Source organism: Fomitopsis serialis (genome assembly GCF_022376445.1).
Source record: "Fomitopsis serialis strain Sig1Antser10 chromosome Unknown B0H18scaffold_11, whole genome shotgun sequence".
In the NCBI taxonomy this organism is placed as follows: Eukaryota; Fungi; Basidiomycota; class Agaricomycetes; order Polyporales; family Fomitopsidaceae; genus Fomitopsis; species Fomitopsis serialis.
The window spans coordinates 1-14,886 of NW_025954971.1; the positions used below are offsets into that span (position 1 = coordinate 1).

At 52.6% G+C, this 14,886-nt stretch overlaps 5 protein-coding genes across 5 annotated transcripts; 3 read left to right on the forward strand and 2 right to left on the reverse strand.

Annotated features, from left to right (window-relative positions):
• Positions 1 to 123: 123 nt before the first annotated feature.
• On the forward strand, positions 124 to 1,770 carry B0H18DRAFT_871477 (uncharacterized protein; the record flags this gene model as incomplete). The annotated part of the gene is made up of 5 exons (XM_048040167.1): positions 124 to 362; positions 416 to 641; positions 700 to 877; positions 944 to 1,042; positions 1,238 to 1,770. Coding segments are annotated over 5 exons (1,275 nt in total), but the record flags the coding sequence as incomplete, so codon positions are not given.
• A 30-nt stretch (positions 1,771 to 1,800) lies between these two features.
• B0H18DRAFT_1102369 (uncharacterized protein) lies at positions 1,801 to 5,334 on the reverse strand (the record flags this gene model as incomplete). Its single annotated transcript, XM_048032549.1, has 10 exons — positions 1,801 to 2,556; positions 2,630 to 3,257; positions 3,314 to 3,410; positions 3,467 to 3,642; positions 3,699 to 3,828; positions 3,896 to 4,127; positions 4,193 to 4,394; positions 4,461 to 4,987; positions 5,044 to 5,100; positions 5,316 to 5,334. 10 exons carry the CDS (start codon positions 5,332 to 5,334, stop codon positions 1,889 to 1,891), a joined length of 2,736 nt encoding a protein of 911 aa, XP_047897041.1. The 3' UTR covers positions 1,801 to 1,888.
• A 37-nt stretch (positions 5,335 to 5,371) lies between these two features.
• B0H18DRAFT_49132 (uncharacterized protein) lies at positions 5,372 to 5,873 on the reverse strand. Its single transcript, XM_048038283.1, has 3 exons — positions 5,793 to 5,873; positions 5,624 to 5,737; positions 5,372 to 5,562 (listed from the first exon to the last, which is right to left on the reverse strand). Exons 2-3 carry the CDS (start codon positions 5,726 to 5,728, stop codon positions 5,422 to 5,424), a joined length of 246 nt encoding a protein of 81 aa, XP_047897042.1. The 5' UTR covers positions 5,729 to 5,737; positions 5,793 to 5,873; the 3' UTR covers positions 5,372 to 5,421.
• Positions 5,874 to 8,590: 2,717 nt separating this feature from the next.
• On the forward strand, positions 8,591 to 9,762 carry B0H18DRAFT_1137044 (uncharacterized protein). The gene is made up of 4 exons (XM_048035598.1): positions 8,591 to 8,799; positions 8,847 to 9,276; positions 9,331 to 9,492; positions 9,547 to 9,762. The coding sequence occupies exons 1-3, from the start codon at positions 8,659 to 8,661 to the stop codon at positions 9,459 to 9,461; spliced, it is 702 nt and encodes a 233-aa protein (XP_047897043.1). The 5' UTR covers positions 8,591 to 8,658; the 3' UTR covers positions 9,462 to 9,492; positions 9,547 to 9,762.
• Positions 9,763 to 13,922: 4,160 nt separating this feature from the next.
• On the forward strand, positions 13,923 to 14,591 carry B0H18DRAFT_986846 (uncharacterized protein; the record flags this gene model as incomplete). The annotated part of the gene is made up of 3 exons (XM_048044803.1): positions 13,923 to 14,114; positions 14,230 to 14,287; positions 14,415 to 14,591. Coding segments are annotated over exons 1-3 (350 nt in total), but the record flags the coding sequence as incomplete, so codon positions are not given.
• Between the last annotated feature and the right edge of the window lie 295 nt (positions 14,592 to 14,886).

The following is a 14,886-nucleotide window of genomic DNA, read 5'->3' on the forward strand; positions in this document are numbered from 1 at the left end:
TCGGATACTACCACAACAGTGAATCACAACTCAACTACTAATATGCGTCATGTTTGACCGTGTCACTCGCCACTTGTGCTGCACCAACTTGAAGGTTCGTTGCCCAAGGGTGTTCATAAAGGTCGTAATCCGCTGCGTAACCAAGCCAAGGGCCGACGTATGTATACCAGCTTCATCAAGGCTTGGGGCGACGATGTCTCTGGGAACAGGAGCAAGCAGTACAATGAGCACACAAATATCTATCTGGCCCATGCCAACTTGCCTCATACGAAGCTCTCCCAAGAGTATTTTGTACGTTTTTGCTCAACGTCGCCGCATGCGAATGCCGGAGCGCAATTTGATGCCATGGTGGACTCCATCAGGTGACTCGACAATCTCCGTGAACGTTTGCTGTTGTAACTGACACCTCACACAGCGGGCCGAACACTTGGCATTCAGCATACGATTGTGATCCTGACGTACAGGAGGAGGTCCTCTTTCGTGTCATTCCATGCCTATTTCCCGCTGACAATCCGCAACAATCGGAGAGTTGTTCGCACATAGGTTTACACGGCAACATGTGGTGTCGACGCTGCAAACTAGGAGGTACTGAGGTCAACAGAGAGTCTGACACGAATTATCACGCTCATTTTGAGATAGACGTGGGCATCTTAATCACTGATCACATTACGGTGTTGTTATTGACTTGTCGCCGCATAGCCAGACAACCTACGGACAGCGGAACAGACAAGAGAAGAAGTCCTAACGCAGATCAGGCTTGCGGCACTTGGAGTGAAGAAGGATGTTACTCAGCGCCAGACGGACACTGGAGTGAAAGACAAACTCGCCGAATATTGGATCAAAATTATGCTGGAGCGGGCACGCATCGAGCAACAATGTCGCATAACTGCTTCGGCGACAGCTGATGCTCGTTTGAAGGGTGTACATGGCCCTGAGCGAACAGCTATGGTGCTGACCATTAAGAAGGAGATACAGGCTGAACTGCTTGATTGGCTTGTGAAGCAACCATCCAACGACTACAACAAGCTACCTGTGAATTCCCGTATGTTCTTGTCATGACCGCTTAGTATCATACCAGTCAGTGATTACTGACGGTGTCATGGTCCGCAGCGCTACGTCATCAGTTGCGACCCGGAGTGCACTTCAACTCTTTGTTGTCGCTTGAGGGTGAGTGCAGCATTCATTCTTACCTTTTTACCCAGGATTTGATATCCAACGTGATGGTCAATGCATGCAGGCATCGATATTCATCGTGAGACACCAGTCGAGCTCCTGCATACGTATCTGCTTGGTCAAGACAAGTACGTATGGCACTACACCCACTCGAGCTGGTCCCCAAAGCAATTTGAAACATTCGCTGTGCGCTTACAATCGTCATCTGTCGACGGACTCAATATCCTGCCACTCCGTGCGCGCTACATCATCCAATATAAGGACAACCTCATTGGCAAGCACTTCAAAGCACTGCAGCAGCTCACCATATTCCACCTCGACGATAGCATGTGCCCCCCTCTCGTGCAGGACCTATGGAAGGCAACCGGTGAACTTGGTGCGCTCCTATGGTTTACTGAAATTGACGACATGAACATATATCTGGTACGTCGTAATCTGACCTTTCGCCTTCATCAGCAAATGTGCACATCACTTACTCAGTCTTACTCGCACTTACGGAGCTTAACAGACTTAATCATCTCCTTAGTCGACTTACTGGCTTTGGAATACCTGTGCCTCACAGGAGTGCCACGTCGTCAAGCAGCAATAAGAGTATAAGCATTCATTAAGCACATTTACAGCGCACTTCCGAAGCAAGATGATTAAGCAACATAAGCGGGCTGGGAAGTGGTCGCGGAGCCAATGTCGAATGTAGTACTAGTACAAATGACAGGAATCAGAAAGCTATCTCGTGAGCATTATGATCCGCGAATTTGTTGACGAAGTATGATCGGAAAGCGTCCAGCGAGTGTACGGCGTCGAAATTAATTGGTAGGAAGTCTTCACCATAGACAGGAATGAGATGTGCGAGTCGGAGAACTGAGTCTAGGTGTATGACAGATGTGTGGCGAGAGTTGTCTGCGTAGAGGTCAGGTTCAACCACCCACATACCTGTACAACCATCCGGCTCATCTTCGACGGCTTCAAACCACTCGACAAGGGCGCACGGGTACGTCGTGTCATCCTGTCGGAAGGAGAAGAGGAGTCGAACACGCGCTGCATGCATGCTCCGCATTCCTTGCTGTGAAGGGTCTGTGCCGACGAAGACGCAATCGTATCGGCCTGGGCCATTGTACCAACTCGATACAGCGCGGATGCGCTCGCGCCGCATACCACCGACTCCGGAAACATCGCTAGGTGCGTAGAATGTCGCGACGGCTGATGGGAAGACGCGTACTCTTGATCGGCTGTTGATTACTGGGCACTCCCGAAGGGAGACCTCGTCTCCTGGTACGTCGGACTGGGGGTTTTGCTGATCAAACAGGAAGCGGCGCAATAGGGACGGCAGTGCAGGTTGGCCAATGTGCTCGCTGAGGGCTTGGAGAGTATTAGGCAAACCACGAACTAGATTTATTGTTGGCGGCGCGCCGGTCAATCATTGGAAGTAAAAACTGAGTCGGAAAGGATATCGACATACCTGGACAACGGGCCAGTTCTACAAAGCCATGAACTGTCGGTCCATCAACTACGTCGTCTTCTTCGTCATCTCTCTCTTCATCCTGCGCGAGTACCGGCTCTTCATCATCAAGTTCACCCTGGGCCTCGGCCGCAATAGGTTCACCCATTGCTGGTGGATCATCCGCCGCGAGTTCCGCAAGCGCGGCCGATAGCGAGTCGCCTTCAAGCATTCCACGACGCTCGAAGTCTCGGCGCGACGCGGCGAGTTTGTCTAGGCGCTGATTCGTCAGGAGCATCTGCCCGAGTGGTCTGTGACGATTCGACCGGCGCCATGGTTCTTTGACGGCTTTGATGTGCTTAGCCTCGGTCATAGAGGAGCACAGACCATTCGGAGCCCCGAACTGTTGGATGTGTCGTATGTAGTGATCCAGGGCATGCATCCTAGGCAGAGAGAAGCCAGTAGGCCGGACACCAGAGTCCTGGAAGATCTGGCGATGGTGTCGGAACCTCTCAAGGGCAGTCTCGATTGCAATGAGATCAGTGTCGTCCAAAATTGAGCGACGCAGGAGATAACAGACTTCCATGAAGGCGGCAAGGGCGCGGACCATGTCATCGGGTACTATCCCGTTGATAGCAGGCAGGTAGACCTGATAATGCACATATTTGGTGGTTTTCGCGACGAATGAACACACGGTTGACATACCTTCATTAAAGCCTTTGAGTCATCCCCAGTCCATTGCTTGAATTCACGTCCCTCGTAGAATCGTCGCAGTCCCGGGAAGTAAGGTGTCGAAGCAATTCTAACCAAGTCATAAGTAAGCAGCAGTAAGTACACTCGACACAACGCATGACATACCGCCGATCTATTTCATCAAGTAGCTCCTTCGCACGCGCCTCGCCATGTTGTAGAGTCAGATACTCGCCAACCCATGTCACGAGATGATCCTTGAAGGCGCCCTTGATAACTTGGTGTAGGAGATCGCCCGATAAGAGTTCGTGGATATCTGCACGTGGGAAGTCGTTCGTGAATGGCTGCAGAGTGTGAATGAATCACTGTCTAAAGCAGGAAATGTGCGGAGACAACTCACAATGATGTCATGCACGATGCCGTATTCATCCCATAGGACCCGTGGATCTAACGCGTCGATAAGGGCTTCGGTGACAGCTTGAGTTCGACGATCGGCACCTGGACCAAGGTTTGAACGATGGGCATCACAACTGAAGGTCACATAGCAAAATCAGTGGGAAACACAAGCAGCGCGATTACAACAATATATCAGCTTACAACGAGCACCAGCCTTGGACTATACACGCCGCGAGGACCTGTTCAGGGTAGTCGGCAATGTATGGACCCAGGCCATACACAACACGTCGGTAATAGCCATCCCCACAACGGACGACGTCATACTGCTCTGCCATATATGGCCGCAAGCAGTCGAAGATCGCCGAGAGGCTGGAATGGAATAGCTGCTGCCGAAACTTGAGGAATTGCTTGGTTTTCTTGTGTACCCTGTTCGCTGGAAATAAGGTAAGACTTCGTACACGACTCGGATGACAGCAGTACAATTCGTACACAACTCACACTTCGGTATAGATAAGAAGCCAATAAGGACCAGTGCATCGCGGTGCGCGCGACGCACATTATTATGGACATTTCCGAGGGACATGTAGAGAGGGTAATACTCGTTTTGACCTGTAGCTACAGAAACGGTGGTCTTGTCGCTACCGACAACGAGGGGCCCGAACATCGCCCCATGCATTTTCTCGTCTTCTGCGATGATATCCTATTGCACGAGCAGAACAATTAGTACTAGATCATCCAATCGAGCTCAGCTACTAAGTGTACTTACTGCTTGTTCCCATGGCCAATTCGCTGACATGAAGTTGCCATACCGGCGTCGTGGCTGTTCCTCACCATCAACATGGACAAACTCGCGGTAGGGGACCTTATCAAATTCCTCTGCGATGTCCGCATTCCCGATGATGTGGTGAGCGACGAGACGCGGCGACTTGTACCAGACGTCATGTTCGGCAGTCATCCACGATGGAACATTCCCGTCAGGTTTGCGTCCTGAGTACCTGACCGAGAAAGACTGCCATGGAATGTCACCGACAGTTGTCGCATCAATGACGTTCTCGAGATCAGTGTTATCGGCGAAGGGTGGATTGTCGTCATGCTTGAGAAGGGATGCTGCCCAAAGGTTCATTAACTGGTTAATCTTCGCCTGCGGCATCTGACACTTCTTGTAGAGGAAGTTAGCGACCTCAAACTCGTTTCGGCTGTCGTACGGATTCCAGTTTGTAGGCTCGGGATCAAGCCACGGCGGCGGAGGTGCATCTGCTGGAAGGACATTGCCATCGGCGTCACATCCAAGGCCTTCGTACAGTGTCCTAGTCAGTGAAAAGAGTACGAGAAGACAGTGCCGATCATACCTGTCAGGCGCGAGTGGTACTCGCGGAAGTCAACAGGGCGCCGAGGCTCGCCTTCGTCTGGATGATCATTGTCGTGCCCAGTGGTTCATGGCCATGAAGGTGGTCATGCTGAGGATCTTCCGGGGTTTCCGAGCGACGGGGAAGGCGAGGCTGCCCAAATGACAGCGCAGGTAAATGAACAGCGTTGAAGTGTTGAGTGCGACCAGATGCGTTCATGGACATATGATTGCATGTCGGAATCGAACAAGCAAGGTGCCTTGGTTGGTGCTGACGGCGACGACTCGGATGCATCGTGGATGAAGAGGAAGGGTCTTGAGGGTGTACGGGCTTGGGTATAATCTGATTGCAGGTGCCCGAGACGACCTGCAGATCACGCTTTTATCTGCCGGAGTTCAAACAAATGCGGCGAGTTGCTGCCAGCGCATCTCGCCATACGAGTGTACGACATTTCTCCTTTCTCCCATCTATCTTACATTTTCCTTCGAACTTGAATCCTTTCACCCTCGCTACTTCTGCTGCCTGCAACGCTATGGTCAATACACGTCCCTCTAATGCTTCGAAGCATCCGGGAAATCCTGACCTCAAAAATCCACGGCGACCGTCGAGTGAGCTGGTTGCTGAGCGCCTCGAGGCCGAACAGGAGCAAGCGGCGGAGGCAGCCACACAGGCTAAGAAGCTTGTGCATGTTGCGAAACTACAGAATACTGCACATAAGGCAGAGCTGAAGCGAGCAAAAGTAGGAAACAAACCTAGTACTGCGTCCCAGTCGAAGACCAAGAAGCCTTCCGCATCGGGTTCCAGTGCTGCCAAGAGTACTAGTACTCGAGCTCCTGCAGTGACCCCTCATCAACCAGAGGTTTGTCTGCAGTTCTGTTCCAGAAGAGTTAATGATACTCACATATTGCATCAGAGCACGATCTTGCCAGTGAATCGTCAGTCATTGGACTGTACAGTATCAGCATCGATTTGGACACTGATGCACTGGTATCCTGTAGAATCCACGGACAAGCATCAGTCAGCGCGTAAGTCGACGAAACCGGGACGCGATGCTATTACCGAGACCAGAGAATTGTTGAGTGCATCGGGGCAGCAATCCCGCCGCACAGGTACAAGTGCGGCGACAAGTGCGAGTGGGAAAGGAACAACCGTTACGAGCGTCAAGTCCGCCGCCGCTGGTGGCTCAAAGCGCAAGGCGCCTGACAACAATGGTGCAAGTTCTGAGTCCGCACGTCCCAAGCAGTGAGTGTTGACATGGCTATATGCTCTGTGAGTGTCAGCGAATACTAGATACTCACTCAATCCAGGAAACCTGCGAAGAAGTCAAGGACGAAAGCCCCAGCCGGTGTACGACCTGACTGGAGTTCTCAAGCTCAGGCTGTCACTCCGTCTAAGGCCACCACTACTCCTGCCAAACAACAAGCCATCTCTCTTCCGAGGGCTGCTATACAGGTCGCGCGCGAGTGGTCGAAGTTGCAGCCACCTCAAGTCAAAGGAAGTGACGATGAGTCGGGCCCGCCAGGCGAAGTCTTGAACGGAGGATACGCAAGCGATGACGATGACGAGACGGCCGCTCCAGAGAAGGGTGACGTGCGTACTACAGCAGAGTACGCAGTCAATGAGCTTCGTCGTCTGTGCATACATGACAATTCGTCCCTTACCTGTAGGGAATTGTCACCATCACGCACAACTCGAGTGGCCTGGACAAGGGCGTCACAAAAGGCCGTAAACGCGTTGGTGTCTCGCACTACAAGAACGAGGATCTCCCAGCTGCCTGCCGCAAACTGTGGCGCAATACGTACGTTCCAACCATGTATGACATGTATGCTACCGGCAACGACCCTTGGGATAACACTGCGAATAACCGCATGGTCGGAAACCTTACGTATGTATGGGAGAAGGTATACAACACACCTGTCTCGTCGGAGGATATTCGAGGGCCAATTCTTGGAGTGGTAAGTATCGAATGTTTGCTGCGATGGCGAGCATGACTCACCTGGAACGATTATCTTCTAGATGAACCAACGCCTCGCCGAGTGGCGTAACAAACTCGCCGCCGCAGCTATCAATGTTGTTGTGGGACATTTCGAAGACGGCGGCGAACAGTATTCGTCGCCAGAGTCTCGCGCGAAGTTTGTGAAGTGGGCTCTCGGTCCCAAGAAGCTATTCATATGGCAGGCAACGACCCCGGTATGCAGTTACCTCGATCATGCAATCATATTGGTTGATCAGGCCCCCCAGAAGCGAACAGGCGCATTCCAATCTTCACTGATCATCAAGACCTTCGCAACGCACCTCACAGAAGTTCAAGGGACCGTCGGCTCTTTCTTCAAAGGCTATGAGCCACAGGGGGCACTTGCACTCACTTGTGTCGCGGTAAGCGCCATTCCAGAAGCTGATCAGTGGCATGTACTCACTTGGCTTATCATACAGCTTGAGCGAGCGTTGATGCTCTTTGAGACTGGTGTACACCACGTGTCGGATCCAGGCGATACCAAGCGACCCGAGTTCAATGCCAGTATCTGGTATGATGCAACAGATGGTTACCAAGGAACTATCGCACAACTCAAGCCCGAGGTCTGGGACGCGATCATCGCTGCCGCAGAACCATACGCGAAGAAGGGCAAAGCTCGGCGCCTTGGACATTCAGCAAGTTCCGACTGCGACATGGGGCCAGAGGATGATCGCGCCAGGCTTCTCGACAGCTCCGACTTGGAAGAAGATGACGGTGAGGTGGCTGCACATTCCGAGCCACCCAACGAGGACGACAGCGACCCAATCGTCGGGGATGTGGAGCCTGAGGCCGTCGACAACTCCATGGAGGTAGAGGAAGATACGGCGAGTATGTATGGGTCGGACACCGCTGCGGGTCAACAGTGTCATTCGCCGGTTGAATGCGAGCCATTCGAGGAAGATGACGGCGGTAAGTACCAAATGCAGTGATGCATACAATCGGATGCTGACGTCTTGATACAGCATCTATGCAGTCGGAGTGATCGTCTTGATTCCAGCGGCTTCATATCGCCACGTCCGTATACCCCTTGTCATGTTTTCCGAGTCTCTGTCGCAGCTGCACCCCGAGTCCCCGCCGACTGCATATTCAGATCTGGTACTAATCAACATACTGTCCATTCATTACGTTGTCATCATCATCGCCGAACTACTAATTTGCATACTGTACATGAACTATAGCGCGCCATCTCGGCAGTATTCCATGCACTGTACATTCACTAGACCGCTATCATGCGTAATGCGGCCAAAATTGGTTTCCGCACCTGTTCGTACGACCTAATGCAATGCTACTTCGTGGCTATTGACGCGTTTTGAGGAACTTGAGTGCCGGCTTATCTCCTTTACAATGCTGCTTAGAGCTGCTTATGTTGTCTTGATACTAGCTTAAGTCGTCCTTACTAAGGCCTATCAAGGCTCGACGTCTTAATCAAGAGAATGGGCCTTGTTGATTAAGCAGATCTCCTTAGCGTCTTACAGTGCTTTATCGACTTATTAAGGCGTGTAAGGACCGAGTAAGTGACCTGTACATTTGCTGATGCGGAAACGGAGGACCACTATTGGGTCGTAGAGTTGCCGAAAGCGAAGGAGGGCGCCGAGTATGGCGTGATGGACGAGAAGGAGACCGAGACGTTTGTCCTGTTTAAGGGTCTCAATCTCCACCAGGGCGACGTGATTCGCGGGCGTGCGACGCGCATTTGGAAGGCATGGTTAATCGAAGATTTGGTCTTGCCGAAGGAAGAACGTCGCGTGCGTCTGTCATCCTCACACCTCAGTCCCGCCTGACGGATGTGCAGCTGTTCATTGTGAAGGACACGTGGCGCGATGATGAGCGTCGTCCCGAAGGCGAGTTTTATATGCAGATAGGACGCGTCCCAGGGGTTGCGGCAATGCGGTCCTATGGAGTAGTGCGCGTCGATGGCCAGGAAGACACTGTCATGTCGCGAATCCGTCGCGGTCTGCAAGTCCACGCGAGGCCGCGCTGCATCGACATGTCTCAAAAGGATACCGATCCACAGACAAATCCCTCGTCAACACCTGACAGAACGCGGAGAAACTCGACGGACTACGGGTGTCTCGTCGACTACCTACCTCCCATCGATGCGCCGGAACGATCACCCCGAGGGCGGACACATTCAAGACTGGTCATGGAGACGTACGGATGGCCGATCAAGATGGCACTTACCCCTCTCGAAACAGTCCAGGCCATGCGTGACGCGCTCGCTGGTGAGTGGAGTTGACATCCAGTTATGCAGTCGCATCACAATTGCTCTGCTGTAGGGCATTGGACGGCATACAAGAAGGGCGTACTACACGGGGATATCAGTGACGGCAATATCCTCATCACAGGAAGCAAAAAAAGTAGGTTTCCGGGGCGTGGTCATCGATTTCGACCACGCGAAGACTGTTGACGATCGCACACTTGCTGACGATCCAATTTCGGTACGCTAATCTGCTTCACGATTGACTAGCGTGCCATGCTGAATGCTATGGTAGGGCACGCGACCGTACATGTCCGGAGAGATCCTCCGAGGTAAAATGTACTTCTTGAAGGCCCCGGTCAGCCAGCCCCGCGGTGCCAGTGAGCTCAACATTTTTGCGGCGAGAAGACGTGTAGTCGGGAACAAGCGCAAAGAAGATGTCAGCAACGTCACCCACAAACATACGTTCTACCACGACTTGGAGAGCTTCTTCTGGGTTCTCCTCTGGATTTGCATCTGCAGAGCTGGTCCGGCGATGCGACGGGCCGACCTGTGGGACAGTAGCAACAAGGACCTTGCCACTGGCAAAGAGTACACTGTGCTGTTTCGGGTTGCCGACATTGAACAGCTGGGTCTCAACAAGCGGACCATCATCAAACATTGGGAAGATTTCGAAGAATGTCTCGAGCTTGTGGCGGACTACTACCAGCCGCTCATTCCCCTTCTGCAGTGCCTCTGGACCATCCTTCACGACGGCTATGAGGCGCACAACTTCGACTGCGATGGGACCTACCAAGAATTCATAGACGCCTTCGATCAGATGGAAGAGTTCCTTCTCGATGAGCCTGAAGTTCGTACACCTGAACAAGAGGTGGCCTTCGACAAGGAGGAAAACGGCGCGAAGCGGATCGCAAGGACTGGGAGCGTACGCCCCGCAAGTTGTCAAAACACCGACTATTCCTGAGGTCGACGAGGCAGATGGATCCCGCGTCATTGAAGATCCAGTCCCTGCTGTACGCGACGACACCGGGACCCCAGACGGAAGTTCAGACGACGAACGAGACCCCTCACCTAGTCCCGCGCCACGCGGACCCAATGCGGTGGCGAATCCGAGTCCCGCTGACCTCGAGTTAAGGTCGGTGCCGCTTAGGACACGGCAGACCTCGAAGGTTGCAAGCACCGCCGCACGATCTGAGAGCCGTAGCTCGACAGTCCCGAGCACGTCGAACGCACAGACACCCCCGCCGTCAGACTCTGCGGGCTCTTCGCAGTTGATGCCGACGAGACAGACGCGTAGTGCAGGTCGTGGTCATGGCAATCAGTCTACGCAGGAGGGGAGTGATGTTGCGAGTGAGAGTGGTGGGGGGGCCGGAGGCCCGAGTCGAAGTCGGGGACGAGGAGGCAAGAGTCGCGGAGGACAAGGGGGGAGGGCCGGTCGTGGACGCGGGGCTAGGGGGAAAGGGAAAGAAAGGGAGGGTGGTCCGAAGCGGCGCTGATAGGTGTGTAAAGCAACAATACGACCGCCCTGTATGCATGATGTACACAGGCTATCAATGTCCCAGTTTGTTGTTTTAATTTGGTCTTGTTCACGATGCAGCGGCTGAGGGCGGCGGGTGAAGGCAAGGGCAGACACTTGCCAGACCTATCTGCTTGCAGAGCAAGCTTGACAGAAGCTTGAGTAGATGTCGGTACATCATCGCGAACATTCTTGATCTCCACATCTCACATTCGATCTCTCTTTCCGCAGGCGGTGTGACGACAGGAATGCGTGATTTTGCTTCCTGCGCACAGGAAGTCTCATGACCACCGATAAACCCGACAAAAGTGTGCTCATGTGAGGTCCGCGTCTGAGGCTGAGGGCCTCGCGCGCCCAATTACGGTTTTGCTTGGAGATCTCTCGACGTCAGTCAATAAGTAAGCGATCTGTGGGTACTTTTCTGATGACTCGTGAATTGTGTGCATGTCGATCAGGATGGCAGACTGATTCCTGGAGTGTCGTACAGAACATGCACTGCGCGGACCGTCCCCTATCGATACGTCCTTTCGTTCGTTTAGCTCGGCTCGTGGATCCTCGATTACTTGTTAGCAGTACGTGCTCCTTGTCGTGGAAGAGCTTCGCCCGATACTCACATCTAGGCGTCACACTGCAGTGGGAAGACGTGTAGATCTCGACTGTGACATCCATGCATCCGCGACGAGAGTACCGGTGTGGGATACGTCTGACAATGGACTCACCTTTCTCCATTGAAACCGCCCGGGCCGCGCATGCCAGTGCGTGCATTCATGTGGGTGGTGTTTTGAATGGAGTATCTGTACCGAGCCGGTTCCACGTCTTTCGCCTTCTACCAGTGGGAAACCTGCAGCCTACTGGTTACCACTAAGAATGCGATCTCCCCTGACTTACTATAAGCTGCTGCTGCGGACTGCTCGCCGAGCTTGGAAGCGAGTCTGCTGCTGGCGCGTCTTGAGGTTGGTTTGACCGTGATCGATCCGAGTCTCCCTCTCGTCATTCCAGTTCTGGTGGGCTTGCCCGTTGTTCGCGGACCTCTGGTTACCCGGTGTGTCTGAAGTCTCATATGATCTCGTTTACAGCACGCTCGTCTGGTGATTGAGGACTCAGTGCATGCCACTGCACTGATGCGACGAGGCATGTATGCTTGACCAAGTCTTGCACCGTAGATTCAGCACGTGTTATGAGGCCCACTATCACGATCAACTTCTCGATGCAGTCTCAAGTAGAGACTACGGAATACATGCATTCGCTTCATGATCCCAGGATATCTCACCAAATCAAACGTTATGTGCAAGGGCTCTTTGATGCACTGACTCTGTTGACCCAGACATGCGGATGCCATGCTGCGGGTCCGGGATCCAAGACATCAATATCATATCCAAATAGTGACAGGGAAAGCTACATTCGTCTTCAAATTCGTCTTCTGTACAGAAGATAAGATGATCGCCAAGTCATCATGGATAGATGATGTCTTACCTTCGAGATAAGGTAATATCGTACCCCCGCGCCGCCGTGAGGAGCGCCAAGCCGTTTCTCAGGCATTGGAGCAGTGACAGAATCTGCATTATGCGCACAGGGTGTCGGTAAGGAAAGTCAGGCGTCCAACGTTAGCTGTCTTGCAATCACAAGCTTGAGAAACATGTACCGTGTCTCTCACGAAGCAGGTCATCTGTGTTGGCATGCAGCATGAGCCTGGAACAACGTATTGGTGAGAACACATTACTACACGCACCATTCGCAAGTCGCTTCTCAACCTGGATGCCAGCGGCTGGCGCTGCAGCAGCCATCTGAAGCAGAGTGCAGCCGAAAAGAACGAAAAGAGAGGTGAACTTCATTGCTGGCTGGTTCCGATGTGGCGGACTCGGAGTAGGGGGTTGCAATAGTCAGGTCATACGATTAGGTTGGCCTTTAAGTACATACTGATGGTACGCCGCAGGCCATCGGTCAATTTGAACGAGCATAGCCAATCTCAGAGTACACCTCGGAGGCCCGAGTACGAGTTTGACATGGGAGTACGTTCTTCCATACAGATTGTCTCCGATCCATGTCGGCAAAGAGAGCCATTTCGGCGCGAGGCCTACTTATGCTGTCGAATACAAAGCCCCCCTGTGGTAGTATCATCACATGAACTATCCGAAGACTAGGAGGAGTCAAATCTGGATTGCATGTGAATATCAACGATAATTCTGGTGTCCCGCGAGACTAGGAAGGGCAACCCATAGGCGGCGGCTGGCCGACTGTGTAGTACGCTCACCGGTAATCATGATGCTCTCCATACAGATAAAAAGAACTATCCGTTGAAGATTACACAGAGACTCGGCGAGCAAGCAGCACTCCAAAAGCAGAATATCGCGAGATATCAAGCAAATAGTCGATCGCAGATTGGACGCTAGCGTGCTTGCTAGCGGCAGCCACGTCAAGGTCAGAAAGAGATTCTACGCACTTCGGTACTACACCGTCTACACGGTACCGTCATGTTTCCAAGAACGAGGTCAGAGGAGAGGGGCACATCGGCCTCAGCGCCACATTACATAATCGCCGCCTCTGCCTTCAAGCTCAAGCGCTCACGTCACTGGCCACATATGACCATCGCCCATGACATCGCATAACGATCACCGAACGTACACATAACGGCACTTATACGTGGCAGACCTGCACAGAAGAGCCGCAGGTTGTTGCTGACCCAGCAGTTGTTCGTCGAAGCAGCCCCTGCGCAGAGGCATTCCGAGCCTGAATCAGTCCTGAACGCGCGAAGACACTACTCAAGTGGTACGTCTCTACGCAATCTGGCTCAAGAAGCTCCTCCGAAGTTTGAAGCGGACGCAGATTGCTACTTCTTGTAGGACCTCGTGCTGGCGCTAGCTTGAGTCGCCGGAAGGCGTAGTACTACAGGAAACCTTGGATGGACGTTGGTTCCCCGATGGCGACGGTGCCACGTACTCGGAATGCTAACTTAGTAGTATCTCCTCTTGTTCAACTTTCAGCGTCTTACTCTGCCCTTAACTCATCAGAGCTTTGATGACTTGTCCGATGACCTTCGTCTGACGCGCGTGAGTGCCATGAGGAGCTGCGTCAATGTTCTAAACCTGACTCGGAAGTGTTCCTCCCACATTGTGTGTCGAGACATACCAGGTTTGACTTGGGCGGTTGTGAATTGCAAAATAACAGCCAAACTGAAGTTTGCCTTGTTAGCGCACTCTTCTACACTTCCGCCGCATACTAGCAACTTATCAGCATGAAGTTTACCGCTACATTTGCTCTTTTCATCTGCACCTTGATCGGGATCGCCACCTCTGTCGTGCCGATTCCTCAAGTTGAAGAGCTGCTTGTACGCGACGGCGATGTGGGTTGTGCGTATCCATGTTGAGGTCACTCCGTGGTGCCGATGCAGACCGTGACTATGGCATGATCATCCGACGTCGCTGGAAAGTCTGCGACGTGCTGTATTGACCCTCATTTTCTCAGTACCCGAACACCCCGGCGGCAGTTTCTACCAGACTATAGAAGGTCAGATTATCCATCCGTAATGTCCACAAAATACGTGCTGACCTTTGTACTGTACATGTGTGTAACAGATGATGACAACCAATGTATTGCTCGTTACTACCTACACTGCTGCAACATATTTACTAACTAAATCTGTCACACAGGAGCATCCATCGGCGATGTTCAAGCAGCCCACTTGGCGTCACGACTCGATGTTACCCGTTGAAAGTGGCCCAGCGGGGTTGGGTTGTGTGGCTTCTGCTTTGGGGGTTTGTACTTCGCTGTTCATGTGCAATCTCGTTGCTATTCGCCCGGGATAAACAGATAATTGCCCATAGCCTGTCAAAGCAGGCTCTCTCGCCAGACTTCGCATCGAGACATATCAATCGTACCAAGCTAAATGACTTTTGGAAGTGACTTCGACACTGCGCGCACCAACACTTGGCATAAATGTATCATCTCTGAGCGCTGCCAGTGAGCTTGGATGCTCTTAAATAGTATGCATGCTCAGACGGCGACTTGCCGTACATCAGAGCTTCAAAAGCACGCCGGTCGGCCAGTACCAGCCGGGTGAGTATACGCGTCTCAATGGCCGCCTCGTATGGCGTCGTGGCTATCTTTTGCTTTTCAGTTGAT